The sequence below is a fragment of the Pocillopora damicornis genome, chromosome 13 (assembly GCF_964200805.1).
Source record: "Pocillopora damicornis chromosome 13, jaPocDami1.2, whole genome shotgun sequence".
NCBI lineage: Eukaryota > Metazoa > Cnidaria > Anthozoa > Scleractinia > Pocilloporidae > Pocillopora > Pocillopora damicornis.
The window spans coordinates 3,330,548-3,344,734 of NC_142682.1; the positions used below are offsets into that span (position 1 = coordinate 3,330,548).

At 39.6% G+C, this 14,187-nt stretch overlaps 2 protein-coding genes across 3 annotated transcripts in view; both read left to right on the forward strand.

Annotated features, from left to right (window-relative positions):
* Positions 1–8,404, forward strand: part of LOC113686470 (phospholipid-transporting ATPase IA) — a 30,385-nt gene extending 21,981 nt beyond the window's left edge. For both annotated transcript variants that reach the window (XM_027204091.2, XM_089191151.1), the window contains exons 29-46: positions 77–157; positions 255–284; positions 890–972; positions 1,306–1,414; positions 2,019–2,096; positions 2,175–2,285; positions 2,722–2,796; positions 3,141–3,263; positions 3,495–3,573; positions 3,703–3,764; positions 3,991–4,047; positions 4,138–4,245; positions 4,872–4,960; positions 5,074–5,134; positions 5,514–5,557; positions 5,706–5,764; positions 5,955–5,998; positions 6,284–8,404. In XM_027204091.2, coding sequence (XP_027059892.2) covers positions 77–157; positions 255–284; positions 890–972; positions 1,306–1,414; positions 2,019–2,096; positions 2,175–2,285; positions 2,722–2,796; positions 3,141–3,263; positions 3,495–3,573; positions 3,703–3,764; positions 3,991–4,047; positions 4,138–4,245; positions 4,872–4,960; positions 5,074–5,134; positions 5,514–5,557; positions 5,706–5,764; positions 5,955–5,998; positions 6,284–6,337 — 1,347 coding nt within the window. In that variant the 3' untranslated portion in view covers positions 6,338–8,404. The remainder of the gene's footprint in view (positions 1–76; positions 158–254; positions 285–889; positions 973–1,305; positions 1,415–2,018; positions 2,097–2,174; positions 2,286–2,721; positions 2,797–3,140; positions 3,264–3,494; positions 3,574–3,702; positions 3,765–3,990; positions 4,048–4,137; positions 4,246–4,871; positions 4,961–5,073; positions 5,135–5,513; positions 5,558–5,705; positions 5,765–5,954; positions 5,999–6,283) is intronic.
* Positions 8,405–9,895: 1,491 nt separating this feature from the next.
* On the forward strand, positions 9,896–14,078 carry LOC113686442 (ankyrin repeat and SAM domain-containing protein 1A). The gene is made up of 5 exons (XM_027204062.2): positions 9,896–10,215; positions 11,759–11,929; positions 12,656–12,731; positions 13,000–13,279; positions 13,699–14,078. Exons 1-5 carry the CDS (start codon positions 10,032–10,034, stop codon positions 13,816–13,818), a joined length of 831 nt encoding a protein of 276 aa, XP_027059863.2. The 5' UTR covers positions 9,896–10,031; the 3' UTR covers positions 13,819–14,078.
* The last annotated feature ends 109 nt before the right edge of the window (positions 14,079–14,187 follow it).

The window sequence follows — 14,187 nt, forward strand, 5'->3', positions numbered from 1 at the left end:
ATGGGAGGGTGAGTGTTAACAATGTAAAGAGGATTTAACAATGCATTAAATGTTCGATTTTTTGCAATTTTTATAGGGCACGCGTGAGTGGTTGAATGAACATGTCAGATTGGTGGGTCGGAGTGGCTCATCGAGTAAGAGACCGTCCGCCACAAGGGTGCGTTATGACATGACACGTTCTTTGAGCTTAAAGTTGTTTTTTAAAAGGTTTGAAATTGGCTATTGACGAGTTGCTCTGTTTTGTTTCCTCTTAGGATGATCTTGGACTAATCATAACTGGCAAGGTAAAATGTGCTCACATGATTCTTTCCACTCCTTATCTACCAGCGGGAGGCGAGGGGGCCTGATGACTAGCGTGCTGGACTGCGGGTCGGGAGGTCTGGGTTTAAGACCTAGCCGGTCTGGTCATTGTGTTGTGTTTTTGGGCAAAACACTTAACTTTCACAGTGTTTCTCTCCAACCATAGCCCAGTTGTTCAAAGGCTTGATATCTCTATCCGATGGATAAATCGCTATACAGCGGATAAGTGTTCACAAAACGTACTGCGCTATCCGGCGGATAGGGTTATCCACACATCGAACAACCGGGGCCAGGAGTATAAATGTATTCCAGCGAATATCAAGGAAGCCTGATGAAATGCTGGGGGGGGGGGGGGGGGTAACCTTGCGAGGGACTGGCATCCTATCCAGTGGGGAATAGTAATACTCCTTGTCGCTCCATGTTACCGAGATAAGCTCCCGCTGGATGGGACACTGGACTCGAGTACAGACTTCTCTTTAAAAATTCTTTTAACTTATTCACAAGGACATTTTTGGCAGCTGTGAAACGTTTGGGTTTTCGACTCGACGTTGTAACGTTTTACATAAAATTTGATATTCTGTGCTTTTAGACTCTGTTGCATGGATTGTCAGATGAACTCAAGTTGAGTTTCTTGGAGCTGGCTCTCGGTTGTAAAGCTATCATCTGCTGCAGGTTAGAGGAATATTTTATGTTCCCTCCTTGTTCTTGTAACACTTAACCGATATCTAAATTATTAGTTTCGAGGTAGTTCTTCATTGGAGTGTTTAAAAGGCGAAACTAAAGCAATATGAACGTCAAATCAGAACAGACACAACGAACCAATGAAAACACTGAAAAGACACGTAACGAGGGCCAAATTCGGGAAAGCGCGGGAAACCGCGGGAAACCGCGTGCGACCAGCTTGCGGTTTGGTTTTGATTTACATCTGATTGGATGAGTATTTCGCGCGACTTTATTAACTAATCAAAAACCGTCTTGACCAGGATGTATTTTTTTTACATACAGAGTGTCTCCTCTTCAGAAAGCTCAAGTTGTGCGACTCGTCAAGCAGCACGTAAAGGACGCCATTACTCTTGCTATTGGCGATGGAGCAAATGATGTTGGCATGATTCAGGTAAAAAGTTTTAACTTCTCCGATTTTTTTTTCCGTATCAATGCTTGAATATGGTAAAGTGCATTTCGACCGAGTATCGTTTAACCAAAACCAAAGTAATCACGACGACCAATGAATGCAAAGGAACATATCAAAAGGAGCCAATCAGAAATCGAGGTGAAAACAGGCGGGAAAACCCAGGTGACCAAGATGCGATTTGTGTTAGTTTTGCATCTGATTGGTTGAGAGGGTGCCGTGATGAAATCCCGAATTGCTTTAGTCTCTCAATTGGAAATTGCTCTATCAAACAGATTCAAGACCTACTCTTAGCTGAAAGGAAACGATATTTGGAGTTCTGCGGGGGGGAATTCTTATTGAAGTCGTTTCACATCAGATCATGCAAGCTCAAACTCTTGGTCGTCACGCAACGCCACGAAATGTAACGCGATTCCTCCCCCTAAAGGCTGATGCAAATCGTTTCTGCTTGTTAATGCATGCGTAGTATTCTATTCTGTATGTGAGTCCACATTCCTGCGGTCAACTGCGCGATAGTAAGCGTTATGTGAAGATATTCTGCGCTATTTAAAATGGTCTTATCAAAAGTATATATGATTCTGTTCCGTAGGCGGCTCATGTTGGTGTAGGTATCAGTGGAGTTGAAGGTCTGCAGGCTGCCAGCGCTTCAGACTACGCCATTGCACAGGTTAGGCAACATTAAGTTAGTGTAGTTAACACTGGTAGTGATAACATATCGAATGTTGATTGAGCTTTGATTTTTCAGTTCCGTTACCTGAACAAGTTGTTGTTTGTCCATGGAGCATGGAGTTACCAACGACTAGCCAAACTCATCCTGTACTCTTTCTACAAGAATGTCTGTCTGTATGTGATTGAGGTAAGTCCAGTTAACTCTGATTCTCCAATCCTCATGACTAAATCTCTCAGAGGAATCGTGCGGACTTTTCATCTCATTTGTGAAGTGTAGGCAAAAGCGCTTTTACCGAGGCTCAATTCATTTCCCCTTTTAATGTCATTCTCTAATACAGACGCTTTCTTCTCTCCTTTCTGTGTCCGCATGACAGGTTTTTGTATACTGGAGCAAACATAAACTCTCCCCAGCAAGCCTTTGTACGAGTATGACCGCGCGTGTTAACTTGAGCGCGGTGTCGTCATACGTAAGTCATCGCACGCGAAGTTTCTCGCACATGCGTGCTTGAAGTTGCGTTGACAGATTTGGTGAATTCTTAGAGCCTTTTGTATGAAAGGTTTCAGCTGATATTACCTAATATCTGAGGCATTTTTTCGTAATATGCCATATCTTTTTGTTACAGCTATGGTTTGCACTTGACAATGGATTTTCTGGCCAAATCCTGTTTGACAAGTGGTGTATTGGTATTTACAATGTGGTAAGTTTTTATTTGCTGGAATCCAGACGTGGTTTTCCTGCAGCGAACACTTTAATTTGGATTAAACGTATTGAAAACGTCCTTTGCTCCGCCACCAAATGTCAGCCCATCAGAACTCAACGTCAATACGAGCACCCGACCTCAAGCGCGGGAAAATGCGCCAATTCAAATGACGATTGGATTTAGTTGATTTGCTTGATTGAAAAGGTGGCGTTAGTATTCTTCACCGAGAACAGAGCGATGCTAAGAAAAAAACGATGTAGTTCTAAGTTTGTTTCGACTGTAAATTGAATTTTTCCTGTATGTTTATAACCATTTGCCTTTTAATTGTCTGTTCAATTCAGGTATTCACTTCAGTTCCCCCTTTAGCCATTGGCTTGTTTGATCGGACAGTGACGTCAGAGAGCATGCTCAAATACCCCAAACTGTACAAAGAGTCACAGAATGCCGAGATTTACAATACTAAGGTAACAGACTGCTCAGCGTGTGTTCCATTAGGGAGTATTGTTTTCAGCCAGCGGTTTTTATTGAAGGTGTTGCTTAGTAGCAACAGAAAGTGCGTGTCAACGTTAAGTGCACGGGTAGATGCTCATAAAGTCATTGCATGAGAGAAATCCAAGAGCCTTTGGGTTTTGTGTAGGAGGTTCATGCTTTTTTTTTTTTTGCTGCAAACCGATCCAATTGTTGTGTTTTTGTAGGTATTCTGGATGTGGATCGCTGCGTCTGTGTACCATTCCTTGCTGCTGTTTTATCTTCCCTGTTTCATGCTAAGACACGGTGAGTTTTGACTGATGCTACCTCGCTTCTTAGAAGTAAAAAAAAAAAGAAAACCAATTTGCTTCCATAGAAAATGATTTCTGTCTGCTACTTTCAAAACAATCTCATGTTGCATTGTTGGACTTTCAGAGGCCCCTTTCAGTGATGGAGTTATTGTAGGCGAATGGTTCCTAGGAAATGTCGTATACACGGTGAGTTTAATTTGGTTTGTTACTCGTCTTATGAGCAAAGAGAGCTTCATGGTAAGGCACCGCAGTGATTCGATTCTCAAACCTGATATCAACTGTGGCTAAATTTAATGATCTTGAGGTAAATATTTTCCTGTGTGGCCCTCCCACTCGGTCAATACGGACATATTGTTGACCTACTGGGCCTTACAGAAAGACACTCAAGTCATTCCTTTTCCCTCCTTAACAGCTAGTCGTCATTACGGTTTGTATAAAAGCTGGAATGGAACTGGACACTTGGAACTGGGTTAGTGGCACAGTTTCTGGTTGTGTTTGTTTTATTTTGCTCTGATATGAATTTATTGGCGTTTCTTACAAATGTTGTCTTAAACTGCAGTTGTGTCACGTGGCCATTTGGGGCAGTATCGCCAGCTGGTTCATATTCCTGTTAATTTACTGTATTCCTGATATCGCTCTGTATATTGCTCCGCACATGATTGGACAGGTATGGAATTGTTTTTTTTGTCTTCCGGCAACCAATGTAACGATCTAATGTGCGGAAAAAAGGGCTACGTTTCTAAAGTGCTGTGTCGGTAAGGGGTGGGGTATTACAAGATAATTTGGTATAACTGGGGTTGGGGGTGGGGGTACCACAAGATAATTTGGTATAACTAGGGGTGGGGGTGGGGGTATCACAACATAATCTGGTATAACGGGGGGTGGGGGTGGGGGTATCACAAAATAATTTGGTAGAACTAGGGGTTGGGGTGGGGGTATCACAAAATAATTTGGTATAACTAGGGGTGGGGTATCACAAGATAATCTGGTATAACTGGGGGTGGGGTATTACAAGCTAATTTGGTATAACTGAGTTGATATGTCAATTAGCGACTGTAGAGAGTTTTTAAAGCTAGCGTTTCTATTGAATAAGGTCAAACGCTCAAAAGGCCAATTTAAGAAACTATTTACGGTGGCCATTATACATCATTCTATATTGGAAATACTTTCAAGCAATATTCTTTTTGGTCTCTGTACGAAATTCTCTTGTGCAAGGATTTAAATGAAAACTGCAGACGAGACTTAAAGTATGGAAACTAATTGTCTTGTCTGTCCACTACTCACTTGTTCTAGGATCGTATGCTGTACTCTTGTATTGTGTTTTGGATTTCTCTTTTCATCATACCGATGATAACACTGCTGCTGGATTTCTTATACAAGATGTAAGCAATTTCTCTGTTCTCCATTTTTTTTTTCTCTTTTTTTTTCAACAACCATGACGAAAACTGTTCTTGTCTCCGCCAATGCGTTACCTTTTTTTTGTTGTTGTCTTTAGATTTCGAAGAACATTTTACAAAACTCTGAAAGAAGAAATTCAGGAAGTTGAAGCTGAGCATGTAAGTGCAGAATCTTTTACTTATTTATTCTTCTGTGAATTACACAGAAACTTGAATTGGCTTTAGAGGTGTCAGAGATGCAAAGTAGAAAATGAGAACGTACTTCGCACGCGCTAACTTGGGCTCTCCTCTCGCGTGGTCATTTTGTGGGTGCGTCGCGCGCGTTCAGCTATTTTCCGTACAGGCCAGCACTACAGAGCTTACTTACTTACGATCTCCAGAAGTGGTTAGCTCACGATATAACCACCACGTGATTCGTGTGTTGAATAATGTCTTATTCTCTGGGAGATCCTTTGATAGATATTGAAACACTACTGATAACAATTGAACAGGCACGTTTCTTGTTCTGAGCTTTCGTTTCTTTCCCGTTTTTTTGCAGGGAGATCCAAGTCGTTTAATTATGTCAGATCATGCTATACACACGTAAGTAACTTTGTCCTTTAAACGTTTGACCGGTAAATGAGGAATTCATATTTTGTCCCATGACTTCTCAGAAACCGTAAAGTGTTCTATGGTCTGCCTCTTGTTAAAACTGTCTTGATATTTCAGTTATGAAATTGCTATTTTTTAGACAAATCTGGTCACGAAATGAAGCGTTTGAGGACAGGAAAGACCGTGGTGCTTCTGCGCGTAAGGAAGTTTATTATCTATCTCTAGTTTTATTTTGGTGCTGGTTTAAATTCCGAAAAGTTTGTAAGTCGACAACGGATCGTACTCTCTGATCTGTTGGCCTCATGTTATGTTCCTTAAGTCATTTTGAAGAGTGGTCAGTTTCAAACTTCACGCGATCTGATTTTGTTTTTCGTTGTTCTTGTCGTAGTTGGATTTGCCTTTTCTCAAGAAGAGGATGCTCGAGTGGGACAGGTAATTACATATTTTTCTCTTTAAGGGTTACGAATTACGGATCGCGTATTTCGGATCACGGATTACGGATCACAGTTCATGGATTAATGAGTACGGATTACGAATTGCACTATGCACTAGACACGTTTCTATCCAGCGGAGATCGCAGTGCGTTTCGGTAACACTTTTCCACTGGTTAGCGATTTAACCGTTAGACAGCATTATCCGCCCTTTAAACAACTGGGTCTGGTCTATTGAGCACAGTTTCGAAGTTAATTCAATATTTCCTTTATCTATTTATTTCAGGCAGAGCTTATTCGTCGTTATGACACCACTCTGAAGAAACCTCGAGGCGACTAAAGCACTCATCCTAATCAACCTCACGTTTGAGAAGTAGAAAATATTAGTGTTATTATTTTTTTCATAAAAAATTTATATATTATTTAGAGGGTATTTCGTACCCATTGTGTTCAAGCAATATCAATGTTTTCGAATGATGGAAATTATCATAATTCTGAATGTAAATTTAGGAAATAAGGAATATTGTTGTATCATATTTTTTTTTCGTCGAGCAAGGAAAGAAGTTTGTTTTTCGGCAGAATCTCGTCTTTAATGCGGTATAAGATGTTCATAGACCGTCCTTAGTTAAAGTATGTTGCTAGGTAACGTGACCTTACCAGTTACGTAATGCTGACACAAGGCTCGTCCTCAATCTGATTGGACGTTAAGAGTCGGACGGCGTTCGTGTCTTTTGACGGAGATTTCCGATACTAGTGGGTCATAGAAAGCAAGAGATTTTGTGGAAGAAAAAGCACCATTGTAGCCATATGAATTTAAGTTACGCACTCCTACGCGCTGTTTAATACAGTCTTTTTTTCTTTTTTTAATACAGCGTTTATTTTTCTGTATGATAATATTTTTGGAGAATAGTTAAAACTTGCTCAAACGAAAATTAGAGTTGCGGGAACATTAAGACAAGAGTTAGATTCTGTGTGTATTCAATCTAGTCGTGACTTTATTGATCGGAGTTCTTTGACTCCCGAAAGGGGTCTGGGGCGACAAAATTTGACGAAAACCGGGAGAGAAATACGCATCGAGTTCCACGGCACAAATTCATTTAACTGGTGCACTTCCCTTTAATAACATCACTATCAAACAAAAAATAGCGAAACTAGATTTTTTTGGTTTTGTGTGGGTTCTTTTTCTCACGCCCTGAACTGAGTTAGACAGATTTTAGCAAAAGATAGTTGCGACGCATTTGTTGACAACTAAAATCAGCTCCAGTTCTCGTTTGATCCAAGTTTGTGGAATTTTTTTTTGCATTTTATACGTACAGCTGCTAATTTTGTCAAATTAATTGAGAGCGTATAGTTTGGTTATGTTGCCTGCATAGGACTCCAATAAGTTATAGAGATTTATGTCATAGTCATATACCTGTTTTATGCAATAACGCCAGTTGGAGGTTACGCCTCATTGAAAGTTTGACTCTAACGAGTTCGCGCCCCACTCCACCACACTGAGTTAACCACCTAATGGAAAAGAACTGCTTGGCCCCAGACCATCACGCCAACCAAATAAACTTAACATTCAGGCAGGTGTTTATGCATTTGAGTTAAAAAACCTTGGATTCCTTTTTAAGTCGATTGTGGAGCACAGAGATTATAGATTTTTAGGCAAGTCACCCAACTGCATGTAGTTGCAAAGCAAGAAGTTTGGATGATGATCGTGCGGTTCTATGGTTTAATCTGACAGGAAAAACTTTTTGTCGCAAAGAGAATTCAATGAGTGAAAAGACTTAGAGGTCAACTTGTTGTCTTAGGGCGAACTCGTCGTAATGGAAGCGAACTTGCAGTGGGGCGAAACCTTCCCTTAGCTCATCATTTGGTATAAAGCATAAAAATGATATGCGAATAGTTTTGTTACATGAGGCATGGCTGTAAACTGGCTTCCTTTCCTGTCTTTAAACACTTTTAGAACTGTGTTTCCGTTTTTTCACATACAAATGGTCGATCAAAATCGAAATGTTTTCTCATTACCGAGAAGGAAATTAACCCTTAAAATGTTATTTAAAATAAATCGAAAAAACTATTTAATTCTTTATAATTCTTTACAATCGAAAAAGTTAAAGATTTCAAACTTTGCCTTCTTTGATTGGAGACTGCACAATTAGCATTATGTTTACAAAACGTTCATTTTAATGGAAAATCTTCACGTGGACTTTATACCAATCACCACTTTGTCATCTCTTTGTTCTGTGAATTAGCTGGATCTTACTGTTTCTAAGTAGTCTCTTTCTTTTGTTGTCACTCAGCATTACATATTGTACGATAATAGGTAACGTAAACGAAGTAGTTGATGACATGGTCTGTTACCATCTACGCTAGAATGGACTAATGAACTATGTAAACAATAAAGTGAAGCCTAAAATGATCTCCCTAAGTTCATAAAGCATCATTAAAAAAAAAAAAAAAGACAAACAAACAACAGCGTATAGTTTGACACTATAGGTTTGTTAATCATTCAAAACCCTCAGTCGGAGGCGAATGAGTTGAGTCAAAGTAACATGTTTCGAACCAGAAAAGTAAAAGAGGACAGTTTTTGGTAGATCTGCTTCAGACAGATGGGATGAAGAAAAAAACTTGCACATAGAGCACTTCGGCGGTTAATAAAGAGCAGCTGAAGATTCTGCTTTCCCAAACGAAAGCGAGACGTGAATCTTTGTCGAAGGAAATGCAATACCACGAAAGGTAATCCCTCGAAATTTTCATCAGTTTCGTTTCCAAATAAATGTCCGTTTCTCTTCGAGAAATTTTTCTTGTCTAAGAAGTGAAAAGCGCTTGATGCACATCAAGGAAGTAGAGTTTTCGAGTCCAATTACTTCAAAGAAGTAAAATACAACTGTAATGTAATTTAATTGAACGTATTTAATTTTCTACCGCAGATTATTTCTTCTGCAAAAGTGACATCCCTTGGCAAATCTACTGTCAAAATGATAGCTTTACCTCGGAATTCCTTTCAGGAGAGGAACCTTGTCTGATCTTTTCTCATTGCCTTGTTGCTTTTGAATAATTTCTTTCCTTCTTTTTTGTTAACATTTTTTTTGTTTAGGCATTATTCTGACATGGAATTAATTAATTGTCGGACGAAATGATAAGTCGCGTTTGCTTCCTTGAAAACAAACTGCAGAAGAAGAAGACTTTTTAATCTTATTTCACTGAGGTAGATAGATTCAAACGAAGTCGACCTTAGGGTGAAAGATGGAAAAGATTGAGAGTGAAAGATAGATGGGTGAAGGATACATTTCCAGCGACGCTCTCGTAAAATTTTACAAAAAATGTTTCAGGGCGTGACATCACTTTGACCGTAACTTTGTAGGAAGATTGGGCAAGTTTGATTCGCGTTTGTGAATGAATTTTACCTCATATATGGATACGTAGGCGAGGAGACCGCGAGAATTTTTTTACAGCATACTTAATTAATTTGTATTACCCTTCCATCATCAAATGGAGGAGTTTACTGGTTGTAATTGCTCAGCTGGTGTCTACAATAAATAATACGCGTGACAGCACACGTGGGTCAGCTTTCAATAGATTTATGAAAGAGCCCGTCGACAAAGCTTTTGCAAGTTTTATTCACTCAACAAATGTCCCTGTTTGACTCACCCAGTCAGAGAATACACTCTCCTCCCTTCAAAATATACGTTAAAAAATCACAAGTTTTCCCCACCTTGTGTAAAGTATTTATGAGGTTCTGGTAGCTAAATAGATAAAGAAAACATCTTCACTGAGACTAAAGCATTGCTAGGTAACGATATGATAGCGTCCTCTGCATGGTCGAGTGTGAAAAAATTGAGCTACATTGTTTTCTGTGGATCGGCTGACAACTGAGTGTCATTAATTTGCTAAGAGGTTAGAAAACAACAGAACAGAATTAACTTCTAAAGTAACTTGTTATTACAAGTACGATATAGTTTTATTGAGCTGTCAAGGGCAGTTGTCATTGGAAGCTTTTCAAATCCGCAGCACAGCTAAAATCTTAGTTTCTCGTCGCAAAAATGTCTTTGGAGGGTAGTATGAGGCATTATTTGGAGTCAGTCGGACTACGAGAGATTTGCCTTCAATTGGAGGGTCACGGATTTAACCAACTTAGTGATATCTTAAGTATGGATGACGAAGATCTTGCTGCTGTAATTCCTGACGACGAATCAAAGAAGAAGTTTAAGACAACACTCCATCAAGGTAATTAAATTGCTTATCAGTTAATATCAAGGCCAATAAGAGTAAAGTCAGTCTGGAATGGCGATTAAAAAAAGGATAAATGCCCAACACTTTGTCTTAAGAAAAACAAAGAGACTCTTAACTAGAAAGAGATAAATCTTTAAAAAGGGCTTTATGAATGAACAGACACAAACGGAGGAAAGCTGTCATCGATAACATTCCTCATTGGTCAGAAGTACGCAGTAACCCACTGAAAAGTGTTGTGAGGTGCCAGGTCTCTTTCTAGTTTCTCTCGTATCCTATTTCCTTCAAGTACTGGAAAACTTAAGCAAAATGGGATAATAGTTGGCCCGCTAAGTGTATTTTCAAAAGCGCGTGGTACCTTTTCTTTCATGCAAATATTGACTCGCGGATGAATAGGAGACGAGTCACGTGATCAACGAGCTCAAGATATAACTTAAGCAAAAGTTTCAACACGAGCCGGGAGATAAAAACTCATTAATTATAGACGAATACATCGAGTGTGCTTAATGAAACTCGGTCGCCATGGAGCATTTGTAATTTTTAAAACTCTTGGCGATTAACTGAGAAATAAACTGATCGATATTCATTCGAGTACAGGGCGTTCATTAACTGAAAGGAAATTTCGCGACGCGCTGAGGCGTAAAACACGTGTTGGTGAACAATGGTTTTTATCGAGACATCACGAATGTCAAAACAATATAAACAGGTTATAACTTATGCAATTGATTTTACTACATTCAAAAGTCCTTCGTTTTGCTAATGGATCGTTAGAAAAAAAAGCTAACAAGCCTTGTACAACTTTATCACAATGCGACACAATGAAATGAGCAGCAAATTCAAGATAGCTAGCATGTTGGTTTTCCAATTATTTCATCTTTGAAAACTATTTTTGATAAGTGCCTCTATTTTACATCACAAATCTGATGTCCTTCACGACTGTTTCGTTGGATCTAAAGGAAGAAATTTCAAATCAACAGAATATATGTTTTTGAAGGAAAACCATCGAAATTCTGTGATAAAGCATGGCATCTTAACTTAGCAGCCAAGACTCTGATAGCTACAAAAATGATCGATAGAGTTGACAGGCGCCAATAAACAAAAATTCAGGTATCATCGGGCGTCGTGAAAATGTATAGCAGCGAGAGGGGAGAATTAAAAATCAGATCATGGGAGTTTAAGGGTAAACTCTTTGCAATCCCTTGTCCTGCATGTTTTGTTTTTTCCTAATTTGATAACATTTTTTCTTCAACGAAAATCGAAGCCAAGACAGTAGCATAGCTCCTTCAACACTACCAGCAGAGATTGATATACAATTTCTCCGTATATATTTAATACCATATTTAGCAAAATAGTCGTGAGAATGAATGATAACATCAAATTAGTGATATGATCTTGATAAACAATACCAGATTCGCTGCTCCAGAGAGCAATGATAAGGTATGGAATTCTAAAAGAATCAGCTCTCATATCTCGGCAGTGGAAGGGGTGCGACAAAAAGAGAACTATCATTTGAAAAATTAAATAAGATGTTTTCTTTCAGACGCGAGACTTATGAAAATTTGGCTGGACTCTCTGGGCCTTGGTCAGTATTATGAGCAGTTCCAGGCCTCTGGATTGACAAGTTTGGCCCGATGCTCTGGTCTGAGCCTGCGGTCTCTGGACGGCGTAAATTTTAACCTCCCAGGACACAAAAAGAGGGTTTTCAGGGAAGGTAATATCAACTATTTAGAAAATGATTCAAGAAATTTTAAAATGTTAACAGGTTTAGCTCCCATGAGTGACCAGGACATAATTTCTTCTAACAATAACGATGCAATGTCCAGCAGACAATAGGTGATGTAACAAAGAAATATATCAATTTGGGGAGGTATAAGTTGATCCGATACCAAATTCTCCCAACTGAAGCGATAAGACTTGTGTGGCAGACAGTAATGAGAATGAGAAACAGATCTTAGTGTGAAAACATACACCGTCATGTATCCACCGATGTGCACTCGATTGAAAAAGCGTTGACACCTAAAAGCGTAAGCAGTGAATGGTGAGATCAAATGGCCTTATGGGTACACTCACGTGTGTACATGATAACCACAACAGTTGCTCAGTTGGTTGCACGTGATAAACGATTTTCCTGAAAGAAAAGAATTCTCATAAACTAAGATTTTCCTCCGAAAAGTAAAGCGCTGATAACTTAAATGCATGAAGATTTCCCATGTAGCCTCAGGGTCTCATCGTTCATGATTCATGCTTCTAAGGTGTCAACGATTTTGCAATCGAGTGTTTACACATTTGAAAAACTCTTTTCTATAGCCGCCAGAAGAGAATCCCTATACAGTCTGCAAAAGTTATTAGCTATCACAGTTATAAAGTTGAAGTTTGTGGTAACCAAAATGTGAATACAGGTCTGGTCTACTTAAAACTTATGGCAGATTCTTTTCAGCTCAGAGCCTGCTGGGTTACGGAACAGTAATGGCAGAGGGAGCCTGGGAAGAGCATGAGCAGTTGAGGGGTGGAAGGTGAGTAGAGCACGTACAGAGCTTATACAACGTGAGAAGTTTATCTCTTAGAGTACCCCCTGAAAAGTGGTCTTTTTTATCTGTGATTTAGAGCGTCAACGTATTGATATTTTGCCCCGGTGGGAGCTCCAGTTAAAGGGGGAAGGAAACGAAAACAGATCAGATCGAGAGAAGGGAAAAAAAGAGAGAAAAAAAAGAAAAACGGGCGGAAGAAAATTCGTTCTCATGCCGTGTGGGTTACGAGTAGGTATCTTAACTTCCCTTACAGGTTCGGTAAATTTCTTTGTCTCACAGCTGACATTTTTGCCCGTGATCCGCAAGATAAGCGGGATAACCCGAATGAAGGCGCTGCTGCTGTCCCACACCGGAGGGTGAAGTTTATGGTGGATTCTGGAAGTGACATTGTCACACTAGATGATGACATCATCAAGGAATTGCAGCTGCCTGTTAAGGGTTGTGCAAAGCAGGAAGTACCAGGAGGACAGATACAGGAAAAGCCTTTATACGGCGCCTGTCTTGGAATTGGCGGGAAAATGCTGAACGTCGAGGTAAAAATTGTGTGTTCGTTTAGCTGAGGGACTTAAACTAAATTTAACTATTGATAAACATGTTACACGTCTTTTCACGGGCCTGAGACAAAGAAAAAAGTTGATTTCGTAGAGAAGAATAAAACACAAAACCTTCGGATTCTGCTCTCCGATGCTCTACCACTGAGCTTCTAGGAATTCTATGATGAAATGAGACATCATTAGGTTCGTATGTGTTATGTTTTCTTTCTTCTTTTTCGTCACGTGACTCTGTCGACATTGTTAATCCTAGCAGAATCACCTCAGTTGATCTCTCTTGCTCCCTTAACCCAAAGTCTGCTTTCGCGGTACTTTGGGGTTAAAGTATCAGAGAGTTCCTTCTTTCTCTTAGTGAAATGTTTCCCTATTTATGGAAATTTTTTTGGTGTGGTTATTTTCAGGTACTTCCAGACAATGTTAGCACTTTGGGAACTCCAGTGCTCTGGGAATTCCGTCATCGCATCGATGGAGAAAAACATTTGTGGCTCTCCAAAGCTGACGAGTTTGGCATCAAATCATAGAGGGTTCAGCACTCTAGTCATTTAGCTTTCCATCTCTTTATATTCTTAGGCTTTGAAAAAGTTTTTTTTTTACCTTACATCTGTTATTAAGACAGTCTAGCATGCTTCCAAAATATAGTTGTATAACTGTAAATGAGGCTCATGGAAGGTGAATTCCTGCGATGTTTTAAAACTGACATAGCTGTAGTATAGTACTTATTATTTATTGTTGTCAGTGTCTTTCATACGTTAGTATAGACTTGAAATATACTTATTTTCTTGCAAGTCTGGTGCCTCGACTTCGAAAATGAGATCTGTAGAGTCCCAAAGAGAGTGTGATGACTACTACTCCTCCCACTTACCCACCCACCCCACCCTGTGCACAACCAC

What these genes read in the sequence shown, in the direction of transcription:
- LOC113686442 (XM_027204062.2), top strand. Translation starts at nt 10,032, where the DNA reads ATGTCTTTGGAGGGTAGTATGAGGCATTATTTGGAGTCAGTCGGACTA. An exon ending in GAGCAGTTGAGGGGTGGAAG is followed by an intron (nt 12,732 to 12,999) that starts GTGAGTAGAGCA and finishes CTTCCCTTACAG; the next exon opens with GTTCGGTAAATTTCTTTGTC. An exon ending in GGAAAATGCTGAACGTCGAG is followed by an intron (nt 13,280 to 13,698) that starts GTAAAAATTGTG and finishes GGTTATTTTCAG; the next exon opens with GTACTTCCAGACAATGTTAG.